Genomic DNA, 15,652 nt, shown 5'->3' with positions numbered 1-15,652 from the left:
CCAACCAAAAAAAAATCCCCAGTAATGAGAAACAAAGAAAACACACTATGTAGAACTATGTTGTTAAAACATTATGTAATTTGTTCCTTGGAACTATGGGTGAAATTTGCCAGATGATTTAGCAGTGTGCATATTCAAAGTATAATTCTGATCTTTTACGTTTTTGTGAGAGCATAATGCTTGAATTCAAGGGTGGCAATAGTGTTTCAGAGGTTCGTTTCCTTTTGTTATAAAATACTGGAGCCTCAGACAACAGACCAGCACCATAGAGAGCTAGACACAGGACATGTTCGTTTTAGCAAGGTTTTACAGCACCCGCAACTGCATAACGTCATATGAGCGCCAAGGGGTGGATGTCAACAGAGAAGTCCAAACGGGGAATCGGGCTTACCTGCTCACATCTCTAGCCTAAACAGCACAAGTCTGCTTCAACACCCCGGAAATAGCAGTTAACTAGAGAGAGTGACAAACATACAAAAGAAGTAGAGGCAAAATGGGGACGATAATAAGTTTGAGGAAAGAAAAAGCAGCAGTTCCCCCTATGCTGTTCCGGCACAGTATGAGCATGACAATGATAAATCAGCAGATTTACAATTCTACTGTGCATAAGAACATGTTAATATCCCCCCTTTGGGAATGGCCTAAAGACAACTTCAGTCAGTAGCACCAGGGTCAGACACAGGACAGAAGGAACTGATTTAAAAGAGAACATTATAGCCTTAACCTAGTTGGAGTAAAGTGAAGGACATGGACACCATAATGGTAATTCAGTACAGTGAAAAAGCAAGAAATACGTAGAGAAAAAAAATGGAGAGAAAAGAAGTAGGACCAACGAGTGCTGCTCTCCTACTAGCGACAAACAATTTAATAACTGTAAGATGAAAAAAAAATACCTCGGTGACATGAATCACAAAGACAATTGCTAGAATCTCTTAACCCTATCCGTACGCCTGGAGTCATTTTGTACCCCAGGGGTTGTATTCTTCACATTTTAGAATACTTCTAGTGCGAAGATCTCTTTGAAACTTTCAGTATTTCTCAAAAAATCATTTTGACAGACAGCTATGCAAAGCTCCCTCATTGCGTGCTGCTGGATAGGTTTGTTTTGTTTAGTATAGGGTTTTACGGCGCTCGCAACTGCATAAGGTCATATGAGCGCGCGGGACACACTAATACTTTTTCGTTGGTAGGAAATTTTGAATTTTGCCCGGGTGGCGGCCGAAGCCTACTCTAATCGATTTTAGACCACCAAGCGATCTTTAACGTCCGCAACTTGCACACGGGCCCTCCAAGATTTTTCGCCCTTGTCCGAGAAGGCTAGGTGTAGATCTTTCCTACCAGAAGATCAGGGGTGTGGCAGAAAGACAGCAGTTAGGAGGAGCCAAGGAGTAGCAGTAGAAAGGCTGCAGAAAGAGTCAGGAGCCCAGAGGAGGGGGCAAAGGAGGTGAAGGGGTGGGGGCAGAAAGTGGAAATGAAAGCAGACAACAGAACATTGTTAGAGATCAGGAAAGGATGTGAAAGGAGACAATTTTAGAGAAGAAAATTTTTTGGTCGCTACCCGGAATCGAACCCGGGACCTTTGAATGAGAGGCCAATACCTTAACTCATTCGCTACATATTATTTTCGGCTTGTGGACGAATTCTTTTCGGGAGGGCGAAATGAGATGATGACTAGTGCGCAGTTCACAGGTCTTTGGGGCCATAAATTCAAATAAATATCAACATATTATATACCCACATTTTCAGTATGGTTTGTAGAATACATCTGCATGATCTATTTGCGTATTTTTCAACTTTGGTTCCTGTAAGAGGCGATTATGCAACACAATTGTGATTGGATGCGGATAAAATTGGAAAATAAAAAATTTATAATCTCAGGTGAAACTAAAAAAATATGTTTGCACCTAGTCAAATGATACCTCAAAATAACCATAACTGTATATAGAACAGGAAAATATTGAAAAATGTGCAGTTATTTACATACATTCCATAATATTTGTACATTTGGATCAAAGCATCCGATATTGGAAAAAATTAAAAAAAAAAAAATTTTGAAAAAAGGATCACAAACAGAAAAAAATACGCGTAACTTATATGGAATTATTCAGAATTGCATTTGGAATAAACCTATACATGTCTTGAGTGGTACTTTTTGATTAATTTCACCCAAAAGTAGCGATTTTGGGGAGAAAAAAATATTTTGACTATTTAGATCTAGGCCTAGATCTAGCACTCAAAAATATTGATTTCTCAATTAGAGTGCACCGGCAATTTGCGTCCAATAGTATCAATATTATAAAGAAGAGTCCAACACTTCTTTAGTGAGCAAAATAATGATACATTTTGTTGTGTTAAAGTACTAAGACTGGTGCCTGGGCTATAATTTGGGCTTCGCGATAAAACAAAGTCGAATAAACTACGAAATCATGTTTCAAAACTGAATCAAAACTTCCGATTTTCGGTGGAAACGCTTGACCCGGAAGTCAACATTATATTATGACCTTTATTTTAACATGGATATGTGGATTGGAATAGAAACCAAGCTAAAATTGAACGTCGGTTCTCGAGCCGCCGGGGGCGGCTTAGCGTACTGACGGCACTTGAGCCGCGCCGCCCCCACGGCTCGGCTCAGCGAATGAGTTAACCTCTAGGCCACAAGAGCCCTCTGGATATGTTTAGAAAAAAAATTGTATAAATTTATACTTTTATTCTGTACATGTTCATTTTGTGAAAAGAAATCGGTGCTGTATATTGAAGAAACGTCAGTATATCATTATTCAGGAGGATACACATTCCATTGGATACAAAAAGTCAAGAATGCAGGGAAGCGTTTTTGCTATCATGCTCATGACAAGTTCTATGTTCGTGCTGGAAACAAAATTTTGAGGGAGTCAATTTCTAAACACATTTTCCAGTCTTATGTGGCAGTTTTGTGAATATTTATAATAGACCTGCATGTGAGCCTCAACCAGATTGTCTGAAAATTTTGCGCAACCCCCCCCCCCCCCCAAGGAGCTTTTGTGGGTGTCATAAGTCATAAGGAAGGACTTTCGAGTAACGAGTGACCACCCCAAAAAACACAACAAAGAAGAGACCTAACCCTACCCCTACGTCTACCCCAAAAAAGAACCTGCAACGAGCCTAATGTGAAAAGGCCAGCAAAAGTCAAAACAAAAAAAAATTAAAAATTAAAAAACCACACTCCAAAACAAACAAGGCTTACAAGGAGCATAATATAATGGCCTACATCTAGATCTACATATATATTGCTAGATCTATAATAATAGGGTTTGATACAATAAGTAACACAATAGAATTGGAATATGAATCCTCCATATATAGATCTAGAGCTAGTAAACTAAATAAATCTAGATCTAGATCTAGTAGAACAAGTGAATAGGATCTAGGAATAGGCCTTGGCCTTGAACTAGAAATCCGCATCCGATTCCGAACAGAGGGGCTCAGCTGAGTCTAGATTCTAAATAAATAAATAATTCACGCACCTGATGAAATGCCTTTTACCAACATTAATATTACAGCACAGCCTATGATAGGGTTGGACAAAATAGAATTGGAATATGAATCCTCCATTGAGGTCTATAATGATCTCTATATAAATCTAGATCTAGATGTCTAGATCTAGATCTAGATGTCTAGATCTAGATCTAGATGTCTAGATCTAGATCTAGATCTAGATGTCTAGATCTAGATCTAGATCTAGATTCTATTTATCTAGAATCTAAATCTAAGTGAGTTGGACTGGAATTAATCCACACGATCTGAACAATTGAATTTGTCAACAAAACGAAATTCAAAATGGCCGGTCGAGCACGAAACAAAGTAGATAATTTAGGTCGTCGTCCTTTTTCGTATTCGCATTTCTACTCAGGTTCCGACAATTATGTCGGAAACGCCGACGTCGGCAGTCGGTGGTCGGCACGAACACGAAAGTGCCGACAAAGCCGACGGGAGAAAAGGGGGACGCTGGCAGTCGGCCAGGCCTCGCACTTCGCACATTGACTGATACAGGTGGGCCTAGCGATAGCATCGGCCGCCTCGCGGGTCGGGTCGCGATTATCGGATTTCAGACGATTGTCGGCAAACATGCAGGTATATTATAAGTTATTAGCCACTCAATATGTGTTTGTTGTTTTGACTAACTATAAATAGACATACATTTTAAGAGCATATAACTCCATAACGTGAGCAGCCATGGCATTGCTATTTCGTACCAATAAAGTAGTTAAGTTGCTTTCTCTACAGAACAAACTTGTTTTCATGTATGATATTTTTTGTTTGTGTAAGACGATAAAACATGTGTTGAAAAATTCATTTCACCGGCTACCGGTGCAGGTAGCGGGAGGTCGGGTTAGTGACCTCTGGGTGACCGGCCCGCCATGACCCGGTCACACCATCGCCGAGCCAACTATAATAGCGGTGTTTGTACGCCATGCACGACACATTTAGCCTCCGTCAGAAAAAAAAAACTACTGCCATAATTACTGGGAGTAGCATGCGTTTAACAGCCTTAAATCCTGAACAGGAAGCGGCAGGGTTTTTAAATTTCGGTAACAGTTTTCATCACTTGCAACAGAAATAGGTCATACAACTGCCGAAGACTAGGGTGTTTTTTTTTTAATTAAAGGTTTTACTAGAAAGTAGCATAAAAAGAAAAGAAGAAGGAGAGATAAGGATGATAGATGTTTGATAGGTAAGAAGGAGCAAGCCACACCGAACCAGATTGTCTGAAAATTTTGCGCAACCCCCCCCCCCCCCCCCCCCCAAAAAAAAGCCTTAGTGGGTGTCATAAGGAAGGACATCCGAGTAACGAGCGACCACCCCAACAAACACAATAAAGAAGAGACCTAACCCTAACCCTACCCCAAAAAGAACCTGCATCGGGCCTCATCTTAAAGGGATTCGCATGTAAAAAGGCCAAAACAAGTACTAAATGAAAAAAAAAATTTAATTAAAAAACCACACTCCAAAACAAACAAGGAGCATATAGATTCTAGATCTAGATCTAGATCTAAATTTTTATCAATATGGCTTACATCTACATTGCTATAGGGTTTGATACAATAACACAATAGAATTGGAATATGAATCCTCCATATAGACTATAGATCTAGATCTAGATATCTAGATCTACTAGACTAGTAATCTAAAAAATAAATCTAGATCTAGATCTAGATATAGAAAAATCTAGATCTAGATCCTGAAGAACAAGTGAATAGGAATAGATTCTAGGCTTTGAACTAGAAATCCGCATCCGATTCCGAACAGAGGGACTCAGCTGAGTCTAGATTCTAGATCTAGATCTATATCTAGATATCTAACTAGATCTAGATCTAGAATCTAGACTATAGATCTAAATATAATAATAATAATAAATAATTCACGCACCTGATGAAATGCTTATTTTTACCAATATTAATATTACAGCACAACCTATGATAGGGTTTGACACAATAGAATTGGATTATGAATCCTCCATTGAGGTCTATAATGATCTCTATATAAATCTAGATCTAGATTCTATTAGAACAAGAGAGTCGGACGTGAATGAACCCACACGATCTGAACAATTGAATTAGTCAACAAACGAAATTGAAAATGGCCGCTCGAGCACGAAACTGAAAGTAGATAATTTAAGTTGTCGTCCTTTTTCGTATTCGCATTTCTACTTAGGTTCCGACAATTATGTCGGAAACGCCGACGTCGGCAGTCGGCGGTGCGCGCGTCGACGGTCGGCACGAAAACGAAAGTGCCGACGAAGCCGGCGGGAGAAAAAGGGGTCGCTGGCAGTCGGCCAGGCCTCGCACTACGCACATTGACTGATACTAGGCGGGCCTATCGATAGCATCGGCCGGTTCGCGGGTCGGGTCGCGATTGTCGGATTTCAGACGATTGTCGGCAAACATGCAGGTCTAAAATAAATTATTAGTAATCGCATAAATAAGTATTTACTAGATACATGAACAGTTTACCACCACCCCCCTCCCCCCATTTTAAGGCATTGTTGCTTCAACTTCGGCAAAGGATACTGACTTCCAGCGTCGTCATTTGATCACGAATAAATAAAAGGTCATCTTCCACTTGACTGAGAGATTTTTTGGCAGCATCCAAATTTTTTGCCAATACTTCATCTGCTTCTTCAATTTCATACTCCAGCATTACATTTGCCTGCAAAAAAAAAAAGACAAAAATATAAAAACAAAAAAGTACAATCCTTAGACAAGGACAAGAAAAGTGCATGAAAATATATATATACGTAAAAACAAAAAATGCTTCAAATGTTGCCCTTATAATTTATTTCAGTGTTGATAACAGCGAAATGAAAGAACATTTTGAAACATAACATACTTATTGACAGCTAAATGCTGATGCAGCCCCACTCCCAAACAGTGCTTACGCCTCTAAACAAACTGATTTAGAATTGAGAAAAGTTCTTATTTCATTCTTTTGACAGCCTTCATTCCAATTTTATTAAGTCCTGTCCCATAATATACAAATGGAGATTCCAGAGTGAGCAAATGATTTTAGGAGATCATATCTACCCATTCAATTCCTAAATCATTTCTCTCTTCTCCATGAGTTATATGTTTCACTTTTTTCCAGAGAAACCTTGCAAATTCTCCTGTAGTAATTGGTATAGTATTACATTTATTCAATCTGTAACAAGAAGAAACAAGACCATACAGTATAAAATGGATAGGTCAAACACAGGAGACTCCAAATCATGTATCCGTCGAACTGTGCCCGCAGTCCCATTTTTTTTTCTTTTCTTCTTCTTCTTTATCTTTGTAAAATATCTCTCGAACTATAGATCTCTCGAACTTCCGAGGCCGGTCCTGATGAATTTGAGCTATCCGTGTTATACTGGAAACAGAATTCCAGGAATACAAAACGAAAAGGCCTAAGTCTATCAGACAGTGCAAAATGATTACTGTCCAACTCTAAACTGTAGCTATTGTGTCACGGTCAGACAAACTACCCAGAAAGGACAACTAAACATTCCAAAATACCACGTGATTTTTTTTTCTTGAAAAAATACAAAAATATCTTTAGAGTTTGTCAAGATCACATGAACGGCACACTATCCACTTTTTCACACATTCTGCAAGGCAAACCATAGCTCTTGTTACTGTTCTATCTTGACAAACACTCCAGCAATTATAGCGAGCGCACTTACCCCTAACCAGAGACAAACTTTTTCAGTGGGTGGCACAACAGCTTTTGCATACACATTATCTGACAACAGAAATCTTGTGGAGAAGGGCTCTGTATTATCCTGTGACAAGAATGAAAACAAAGAGAAAACGTAAGAAAAACAAGTGGACCCCGTAAAACACATCAAAACAATTCTATAGCCAAAGCAAACATCGGGGGGGGGAGGGGGCCCTACCTCTTGCAGGGCCGTGAATTAACAAATCAAAAACACTTCAAGGAGTAGATTACAAAATGATGAGTAAACTTTTAACACATAAAGAGTATCACTTTCTAAATGTAAAATTTTTAGAAATCAGTAGGCTTCTATGAGACAAAAAAGCTGTAAGCTATAATAAGTGATGTCGTTCACCACTTAAAATCACAATATTTAAACAGACCCATTTTTAACCAAACATTATGACAAATGGATCCCAGACAAAAGTTGTTCCCATTCAGGTTCATCAGCAAAGGCAATTATTCCTGAAACCCCCCCCCCCCCCCCCCCCCAAAACCCATTCGTAATAAGTTAAAAAAAATATACATTAGGTCATATGACGTGCATAGCAGCATGAGATACCCTCCTTCCATACTGTCCTTTTGCGGCTTCGGTAAATAAGGTCTCAATTTAAAAACAACAACTTTCACATGCAAACACTTAAACCTGTAATGAATTTCAATGTCGGCAAAGGGGACCAGCCAAAAGCTATCAAACGGGACATACTTCATACATGGGAGAGACAAACCAGGACATTGAATCCCTTAAAAAAATATATGCCGCTGTGTCAGATTTAACTTTGCGAGCAAATTTTTAAAAATAACTCTCGCATTTAAAATCTAATTTCATTTTCGGAATAAGCCTTTCAAAATAAGCAAAGCTGTTGTGTGTGAAGAGCCTGGTTTGATGCGATATCTGAACTTTAACAAACATAATTTTAAATAATTTTTAAAAAAAATTATTGGTTGTCAATTTTGAACTTGATCAAGGTCACCTAGTGCTTTGTGCTGTGCATCTAACGTCACAGCTTCTACACACTGCACAGTAACTGGGGATTTTAAAATCAATAAAACTCAACGAACACTTAAATCAACAAGCTCGGATTCAACGAGGTCACTTTCAGGGTGAACAGCCCCTGCAGACCTGGCTTCCCTCATTTTTCTCCCACAACGAACTTGATCTTTTCCCGGCAACCATATCCATTGCACCTGCATGGTGAACCATTATTCCCTTAGCCGACTGCATGCGACCAATCAGGAAACACCAAACATTTTTAGTTGGTAGGAAATTTTGAATTGCCCAGCCGGCGGCTGAAGCCTACTTTTATCGATTTTAAAACACCAAGGGATCTTTAATATGCGCACTTGCACCTAGGACCTCTGAGATTTTTCGCCCTTGTCCGAGAGGGCTAGGTGTAGATATTTCCTACCAGAAGATCAGGGATGTGGCTGAAAGACAGCAGTAAGAAGGAGCCAATGAGTAGCAGTAGAAAGGCTGCAGAAAGAGTCAGGAGCCCTGAGGATGGGGCAGAACGTGGAGACAAAAGCAGATGACAGAACATTGTTGGAGAGCAGGATAGGAGGTTAAAGGAAACTATTTTTTAGAGAAGATATTTTTTTGTCCCTACCCAGATTTGAACCTGCGATCTTTGAATGAGAAGCGAACACTTTAACCTCCAGGCCACGAGAGCCACCCTTAATTTGATGTTGTTCCTAATGTTTAAAAAAATATATAAAAGGGTTATGTTAAAGAGTGTCTCCACCAAAACTGAATACTGACACTGACAGGCCCCTTGTGTGTGATTCCATAATTAACATGTAATATCCAGCACTCTTTCTTATTTTACACATGTTAAGGGTTAAAACGGCCAATCTTCAGATAGGTGGACACGCGCCCTTATTTGTTAATTTTTTGTGGTTGTTTATGTGCTGTTCTAATTTTTATTTCAATCTGTTGTGAAACCTTTATTTTTCACGTTTTCACACTCTGTGTGGCTACAAATGATATTCTAGATGCTTAAAACAGAGCACAAGAAATCTGATGCTTTAGATTGAGTTACCTCTATCTACATACTGGTATTATATGCGTCGTCAGAGAGTTGAAAGCTTAAAAATAATGGCAACTTTTGCCATTTTTTGTGGCAACTTTGAGACAAAAAGACTTTGGGATTTATTATAAGCTTGTTCAGGCTGAAATCCTGTTATGAGTGTGGCGCCTGCTGTACACTTACAGCACTTCCGCAGACATACAGAGATACATGATAAAATAGTACCCCCAAGTGGGAATCTGATCAATGCCTTCTCCTTTTAACAGTAAAGAGTCTAACCATTACGTAACAGACACTAATGCCTTAAACCTGTTAAAAACTGACCGTATGAATTGTCCACACACCAACACTCACCTTTCTAACTCTAAGATGCTTCACAATATCAAGGGAGCTTTTAACATCAGGAACTTGATTCTTCAATCTGTGGTGAAAAATGTCAGAAAATCACATGTTAAAAAAAGAACACATTTTCTTTCAAAGAAGACTCCTTTAGTTTTGCAATCCAGATGGGCTCTGTAAAACTGATATTTATTTAAAAAAGAACAAAAACTTAAGTTTTCATCTTAACTTTGTACAAGAAGAGCTTGTTGGCCAAAACATGTTACCAGTACATTTTTAAAAAAGTTCTCTCTGTAACCCTATATAACCTGATGCTGAGCAAGACACGCAGGAAAGTACAATAATACTGAAGCTAAAAATGAAAAAAGGGTAAGTCATGTCAGTCTGTCTTTGGAAATCATAATGTTTGTCTGTACACTTCCAATCAGAATCTAAATAAAAAAGCCTGTTAAAAGCAGTGCACACACGCGTTACAATTCAATACCAACACAAAAACAAAGCACAGTACAAAACAAAATTCAGGGTGTCCAGCAATATTTCCTGAAAAAATTTACTACCTGGAAAATTTTTTACTACCCAGCAAATCAAGCCTCACACCAGCTCGAAAAAGGGAGTTCATTTGCGCCATCAATAACATATATTATTATTACATAATATACGGAACGAAAACAACACACAACAAAGTCCAGTCCACAAAATGGAGGATAGACAGACGATCGCAAGCTTTGTTGCCGCTAGATGTAGTTTTAGTAAGGTTTTTACGGCACTTGCAATTGCAGGTCATATGAGAAACAAGGAGTGGATGTCAACAGAGAAGTCCAAACGGGGAATCAAGCTTCGACTATCAAGGCACCCCGTAAATAGTAGTTCACAAGAGTGACAAACATACAAAAGAAGTAGAGGAAAATGACAATAGTAAAGAAGAGGACAGAAAAAGCAGCAGTTCCCCCTATGTTGATCCAGCACAGTATGAGCATGACATTGATAAATCAGCCCATATTTACAATTCTACTGTGCATAAGAACATGTTAATATAATCCTCCCTTTGAGAATGGCCTAAAGACGCTTCAGTCAGTAGCACTGCCCTAGTGGTGGTGGGAGGGGGAGGGTAGATTTAGACCTAATGTGTACCCTCCAAACCAGCTCCTCAATTTTCCAGGGGGTCATCCATTTTCCAGGGCCATGTTACGTAACACACATGTAAAATACATCCAGTCAACAACATGTCAGAGCCACACTGGGGTCTTGTTTGACTTAAGTATTTCAGTCTGTTATAATATTTTCCTCTCATTATTATATATTTTAAAAAAATGAATTCTGCTTTGAGTATTCAGAGGGGCCTTGAACAAGAATTTCTACTGTCAAGAACCAGTCTGGTTGTCATGACTCATATTATGAACGTGAAAGACAAAAATTATTGCTCAAACTAAAAGTAGAGCAATAACTTGAATGGCTCAAGTAGACCTATTCAATGTGAGAGATGTAAGAACTGTGGGAGGGCAAGAGGCAGTGACACTGAAAATCTGCCAGTCTTGAACAGAAAGCTACAATAGTGTTCTAATTTACTATCACCCAACCAATGAAACGCGAACACTTTATTTCAATAACACGACTCACAATTACAAAGTATGAAGGATCCCGATTCCACACAAGGCCTGCACCAATGCGTGCTTTGCAGAGGGCTCTAAATCTAATAAAAATTCTGAAATTTGCTAACAAATTTTTGTCCTCTGGTGTTGCCTTCAGTTCAGCCCCCCCCCCAGCGTATCTCTTTAAAAAAATCAATAATCCCGGCCCCATTCCGTAGTCCTATACTTCGCAACGCTCAGACTTTTAATGAACTTTGGGGACCCCAACAAATGCCAGTGCTCACTGAAGCCGTATCTTGTGGTGCCTCGAATGAAGGTTCACTGACCGGTCACGATGACGAACGCGACAATCTAAAAATCGGAAGACACTTGTATTTTCTTTTCTTTTTTTCCCACAAGTGACAGCATGGTGACGAGTCCGAGTATTGATTAATTTTTATTTGCACGGCGACACAGCGTTTATACTGTACAACCTGCACGTCACAAATTTTGCGTTATCAGTCTATCGCCGGCAAAATTCTGGATGGCGTGGCAAAATTCTGGATGGCAACGAAAGCGAAAGTAGATCTTGATTTTCCCGATTGAGCCTCGGTGTCACATACACTTCCGCCTGCCGCCATCTTTTCCCGTGAAACGTACTCTCGGAGGGGGGAAAAGGTGAATGAATATTATATCACAATTGCGACCGGCAAAAATGGAGTCATGTACCGTGGCTAGGGTTCACTGAAGTCTTGCTGGCTTCATCACTCGGTTTGCAGGCTAATTTACAACCGTTTACCAAATGTTTACTACCATCACGGCAAATTTACTACCATTTACGACCAATTGTTAAAATTAAAAGGAATTTATAAAAGGCCACTCCACATGTAGGGCCTACTAAAATGAATTACAGTCGAACCGTACCTACCTCAATAGAAACATCTCTTAACAGAATCTCCGAGCTCCTCACTTGATATATTCCTCTTTAATTACCTGTATAAAACGGAAACCTGTCCAACGTGGAAACGGAAAGAAAAATCTGCTCCCTTCCGAGGCTTTCACCTGTGTAAGACGGAAAATGCTTTGCCCGCTCAACCCTGATTTTAAACAAAACTCACAAGTTTGATTATGCCAGCTCTAAACTTAACGGTATGGCCATGCCGCTGGGCGAGGAAGAGGAGTAGGGGTGCAATTCGGGGGAAGATGTTACCCCATCATGTGAGCCCTGAGCGATGCAGATGGTCAGGGTAATGTGGGTGTGAAATCTCACGACTTCATGTAAGAGTACTCGAGTAGCAAGCCACTACGGAAACTTTCCTGGGTAGCCAGAAGCAAGAGGTGTGAAATAACACCTGATCGTACGGTGAGTCGAGAAAAGAGTTCCTCGAATCGTTGTTACATGGCAGCGAAGGGTGGCATAGCTTGACTGTGCTTTTTACACCGATGGGTGGGGGCAAAGGAGATGTTCAAATGTTTCTGTTTTAAATAGGCCAAACAGTGGTCCTATGAAAGGCAAGCACTGGTGGTAATTAGATAAGTAAGACTGACGCATGTCATTATCAGACATGATAGCAGCTGAGAGGTGTGAAGTTTTGACCACTGCTTGCCGATCAGACAAGCGATCCTTGATCCCACCAGCAGGGCCTTTGACCCCCCCCCCACCTCTCCCTAAATTCTCCCCCTTCTAAGATGGAATTTTTTTCTGGCTCCCTTGCGATTCTGTCTTACACAGGTTCGACTGTATATACAACTGAAAAGAAAAGCCATATGTAAAGAAAATTGCAGAAAATAATAAATATGATAAAAAGAAATAATCTAAAAGTTTAATAATAATAATGCTGATAGTAGTAATAATAAATAGAATTCATACAATGCTCTATCCCCACAGGAAATAAGCTGTGTCCCTGTGTCAAACTTAGAACTGTTGTCAAGATCAAGACAACACCCACCTTGATTTCTTCATATTCAAATTATACTCCATAAACTTGAACTTCTGATGCAATTCCTCTTGCCGTTTCAAAACAGACTCTGCAGATTCATTTTCTGCTTTCTTCATGAACTCCTCAACATCTTCCTGAAAAAGCAAATTAAACACATTTTAGACATCCCATCGGACAGTGGAAGGAGAAGCAAAATGCAGTAAAAGAGACCCGGGGGTAAAAAAAACTTGCTTGGAGAGGAGGGCTTAGAAAAGACATACTCAGAGAAAGATTGAGAGCACATCAAATCTATTGTTGTCACTAAATAGTTCGTGATAATGTAACAAGTAACACAATCTGTGTATTTTGTATATTACAACAGTTTAAAAAAATGATCATTGTTCCTTTTATGCACTGAGCACTCCTTGTTAATAATGAAAGGAACTTTTAACTTACTTGAGCATGAGCTATTTTTCACCAAACAACCATAGATGCCTGACAGTTCTGGGGCATATTGAATCATAAAACCACAAAAAGACTGTGACAGCTATCATATAATATGTATCAAGACGCCGTGGAATCAGGTGCTCATCAGTTTGGGGACATATGGAGTTATTGGTATCATCTCTTCAAGCCAGTTCATTAGCCTTGCTTTTGACTTTCAAAAATATCCATTTATCTTGTATACAAGTCAAGTTATAGGCGATTGAAGGAGGAGGGGTCGCCCAGTTTCTGAGGTAAAATTTGTGAGAAAATGGCCGCCACTGTTATTTCCTTCACTTGTGAGTCTGGGGAAACCAAAGATAGTACATAACAAGATGGGCCACTTCTCTCTTTGAGCCAATTAAAAAAGTGTCCTCAAAATTCGGTGGCGCCCTCTTCACAAAAGCGCACCTTTTGCGAACAGAGTTATCCTACTTGAGTTTAAAAAATCAGAGTGAAACTAGCAAGTTTTTTTAATGAATTTCGGAAGAACGCTTTTTTTGAATGGTTACGCTGACAAAAAACCTCTTCCGGAGGAAAGGGTGATTGTTTTCTTCGTTTAATTTGACTTTAGAATGAAAGGCGAGAGGTCATTAAAAATTAAAAAAAAACTAAAACTCTGTACTGAACGAACCCGTACTGCTGATGAACAGCAGTCGATCTGCGCACGCAAGGAGGTGCTATTCCTATTCTTCTTCTGGAAAAACGAAAGAGAGCTTCAAAACAGACTGCAGCGCCATCTGAAGCAAAGAGCATACTTCCTGCGGACACTTTTTTGGCTGAGTGGCCCATCTTGTTATTTACTATCTTTGGGGAAACTAAACATTTACACCTTTTATGCCTTTATTCAACATTTTTCAGTAAAATCCAAAACAGAAATGTGTTCTTTAAAGAGCATGAAAGGAGTTGAACCCAAAAACAAAAATTCCCCAAACCTGCGAGAAAATGCCAGTTTCTTCACTTTCATCATTTTTTGGGGCAGTTTACAGATTTCCTCAAATTCCCGGGTCTCGGCGATTTTTATCAAATTCCCAGGGCCTAGCATTCGCCCTTACTACACTATTATTATAATATAAAACTCGGAAAAAAGGCGGAAGAGGCGTTCGGATGAGCGGACGGAGGGGTTGCAATGAGCGGAATTCCGCCTTTAGGCGGACACTTCTCAGCCCTGTCAATAATTTTTATTTTATCAATATGTTGAAATGGCAATGTCTGGGGGTCGTTAAGTAGCAATGCCAATGAAAAATTAATTTTCCGAATGAACCCTTTTCTATTTGGTACCCAAGACAGGGTTTTCTATTCTGAGCATTATTCTTTTTTAAAGAATCGGTTCATAAAAATAAAAGTTATAGGGTTGTAAAGTTTGGCTAAACATGGATGACACAAATAGAGAAATACTCCTGAAATGGACCATGTAACAACAGATTCTGTAAGAAAATCGCTGACAACTCATTAATTAAAAGGAGCGTTTGAAAGAAACTTGGCTACCTAATGTGCCTTTCGGTGGAAAAATTATTTCTGCAGTCAGATTTACCGTCCATTTTGTAATTTTATTTTGTCATAAATCAAAATTGCCGGGTACATGAGCCATTGCCAAAACATGGGGAAAAACTCATACATCTCACATTAGTGTGCATAAAATGTGATGCATTAGTATTTATTCCTCCAAAACTTATACACATGTCAAACATAGGATGTAGAACCTGCATTAGCAGTTCCAGACCCCGTGTCAGCTTTACAATCTTGAGTTTGTAAATTTTGTGCCAAAAATGTTCGTTTTTTTTGTGATTCCTGGACTGTCATTTTGAGCACACCAATGCAAACTTCCAAGAATGTCCAAAATTTAGTATTTTCGTGGTTTTTTTTAAAAACCTGTGCTTTGATTCTATGCTGTTTATCATCGAGAAAGGTTCACTTGCTCAAGAAATCGGTTTATTTGTTTGCAAATAAACGAATAATTCGGATCACTTGTGCGTCAGTTGTGTCGTCATGGACTAGGTGTTTCGGAAAACACCATATTTTTCAGTAGAATCACCACAGCTGGTCAAATCTTTTTGCTTTTCGTCGAGAGAGAGAGAGAGAGAGAGAG

The 15,652-nt window shown here is 39.3% G+C and overlaps 1 protein-coding gene across 1 annotated transcript; it reads right to left on the bottom strand.

The window, feature by feature from the left end:
- Positions 1–6,012: 6,012 nt before the first annotated feature.
- LOC101857192 (prefoldin subunit 3) lies at positions 6,013–13,235 on the bottom strand (the record flags this gene model as incomplete). Its single annotated transcript, XM_013084800.2, is given in 4 exon segments — positions 6,013–6,186; positions 7,196–7,294; positions 9,609–9,675; positions 13,111–13,235. Coding segments are annotated over 4 exon segments (450 nt in total), but the record flags the coding sequence as incomplete, so codon positions are not given.
- Between the last annotated feature and the right edge of the window lie 2,417 nt (positions 13,236–15,652).

Source organism: Aplysia californica, unplaced genomic scaffold (assembly GCF_000002075.1).
Source record: "Aplysia californica isolate F4 #8 unplaced genomic scaffold, AplCal3.0 scaffold00319, whole genome shotgun sequence".
In the NCBI taxonomy this organism is placed as follows: domain Eukaryota; kingdom Metazoa; phylum Mollusca; class Gastropoda; order Aplysiida; family Aplysiidae; genus Aplysia; species Aplysia californica.
This window is presented reverse-complemented; position numbering and strand designations above follow the sequence as displayed.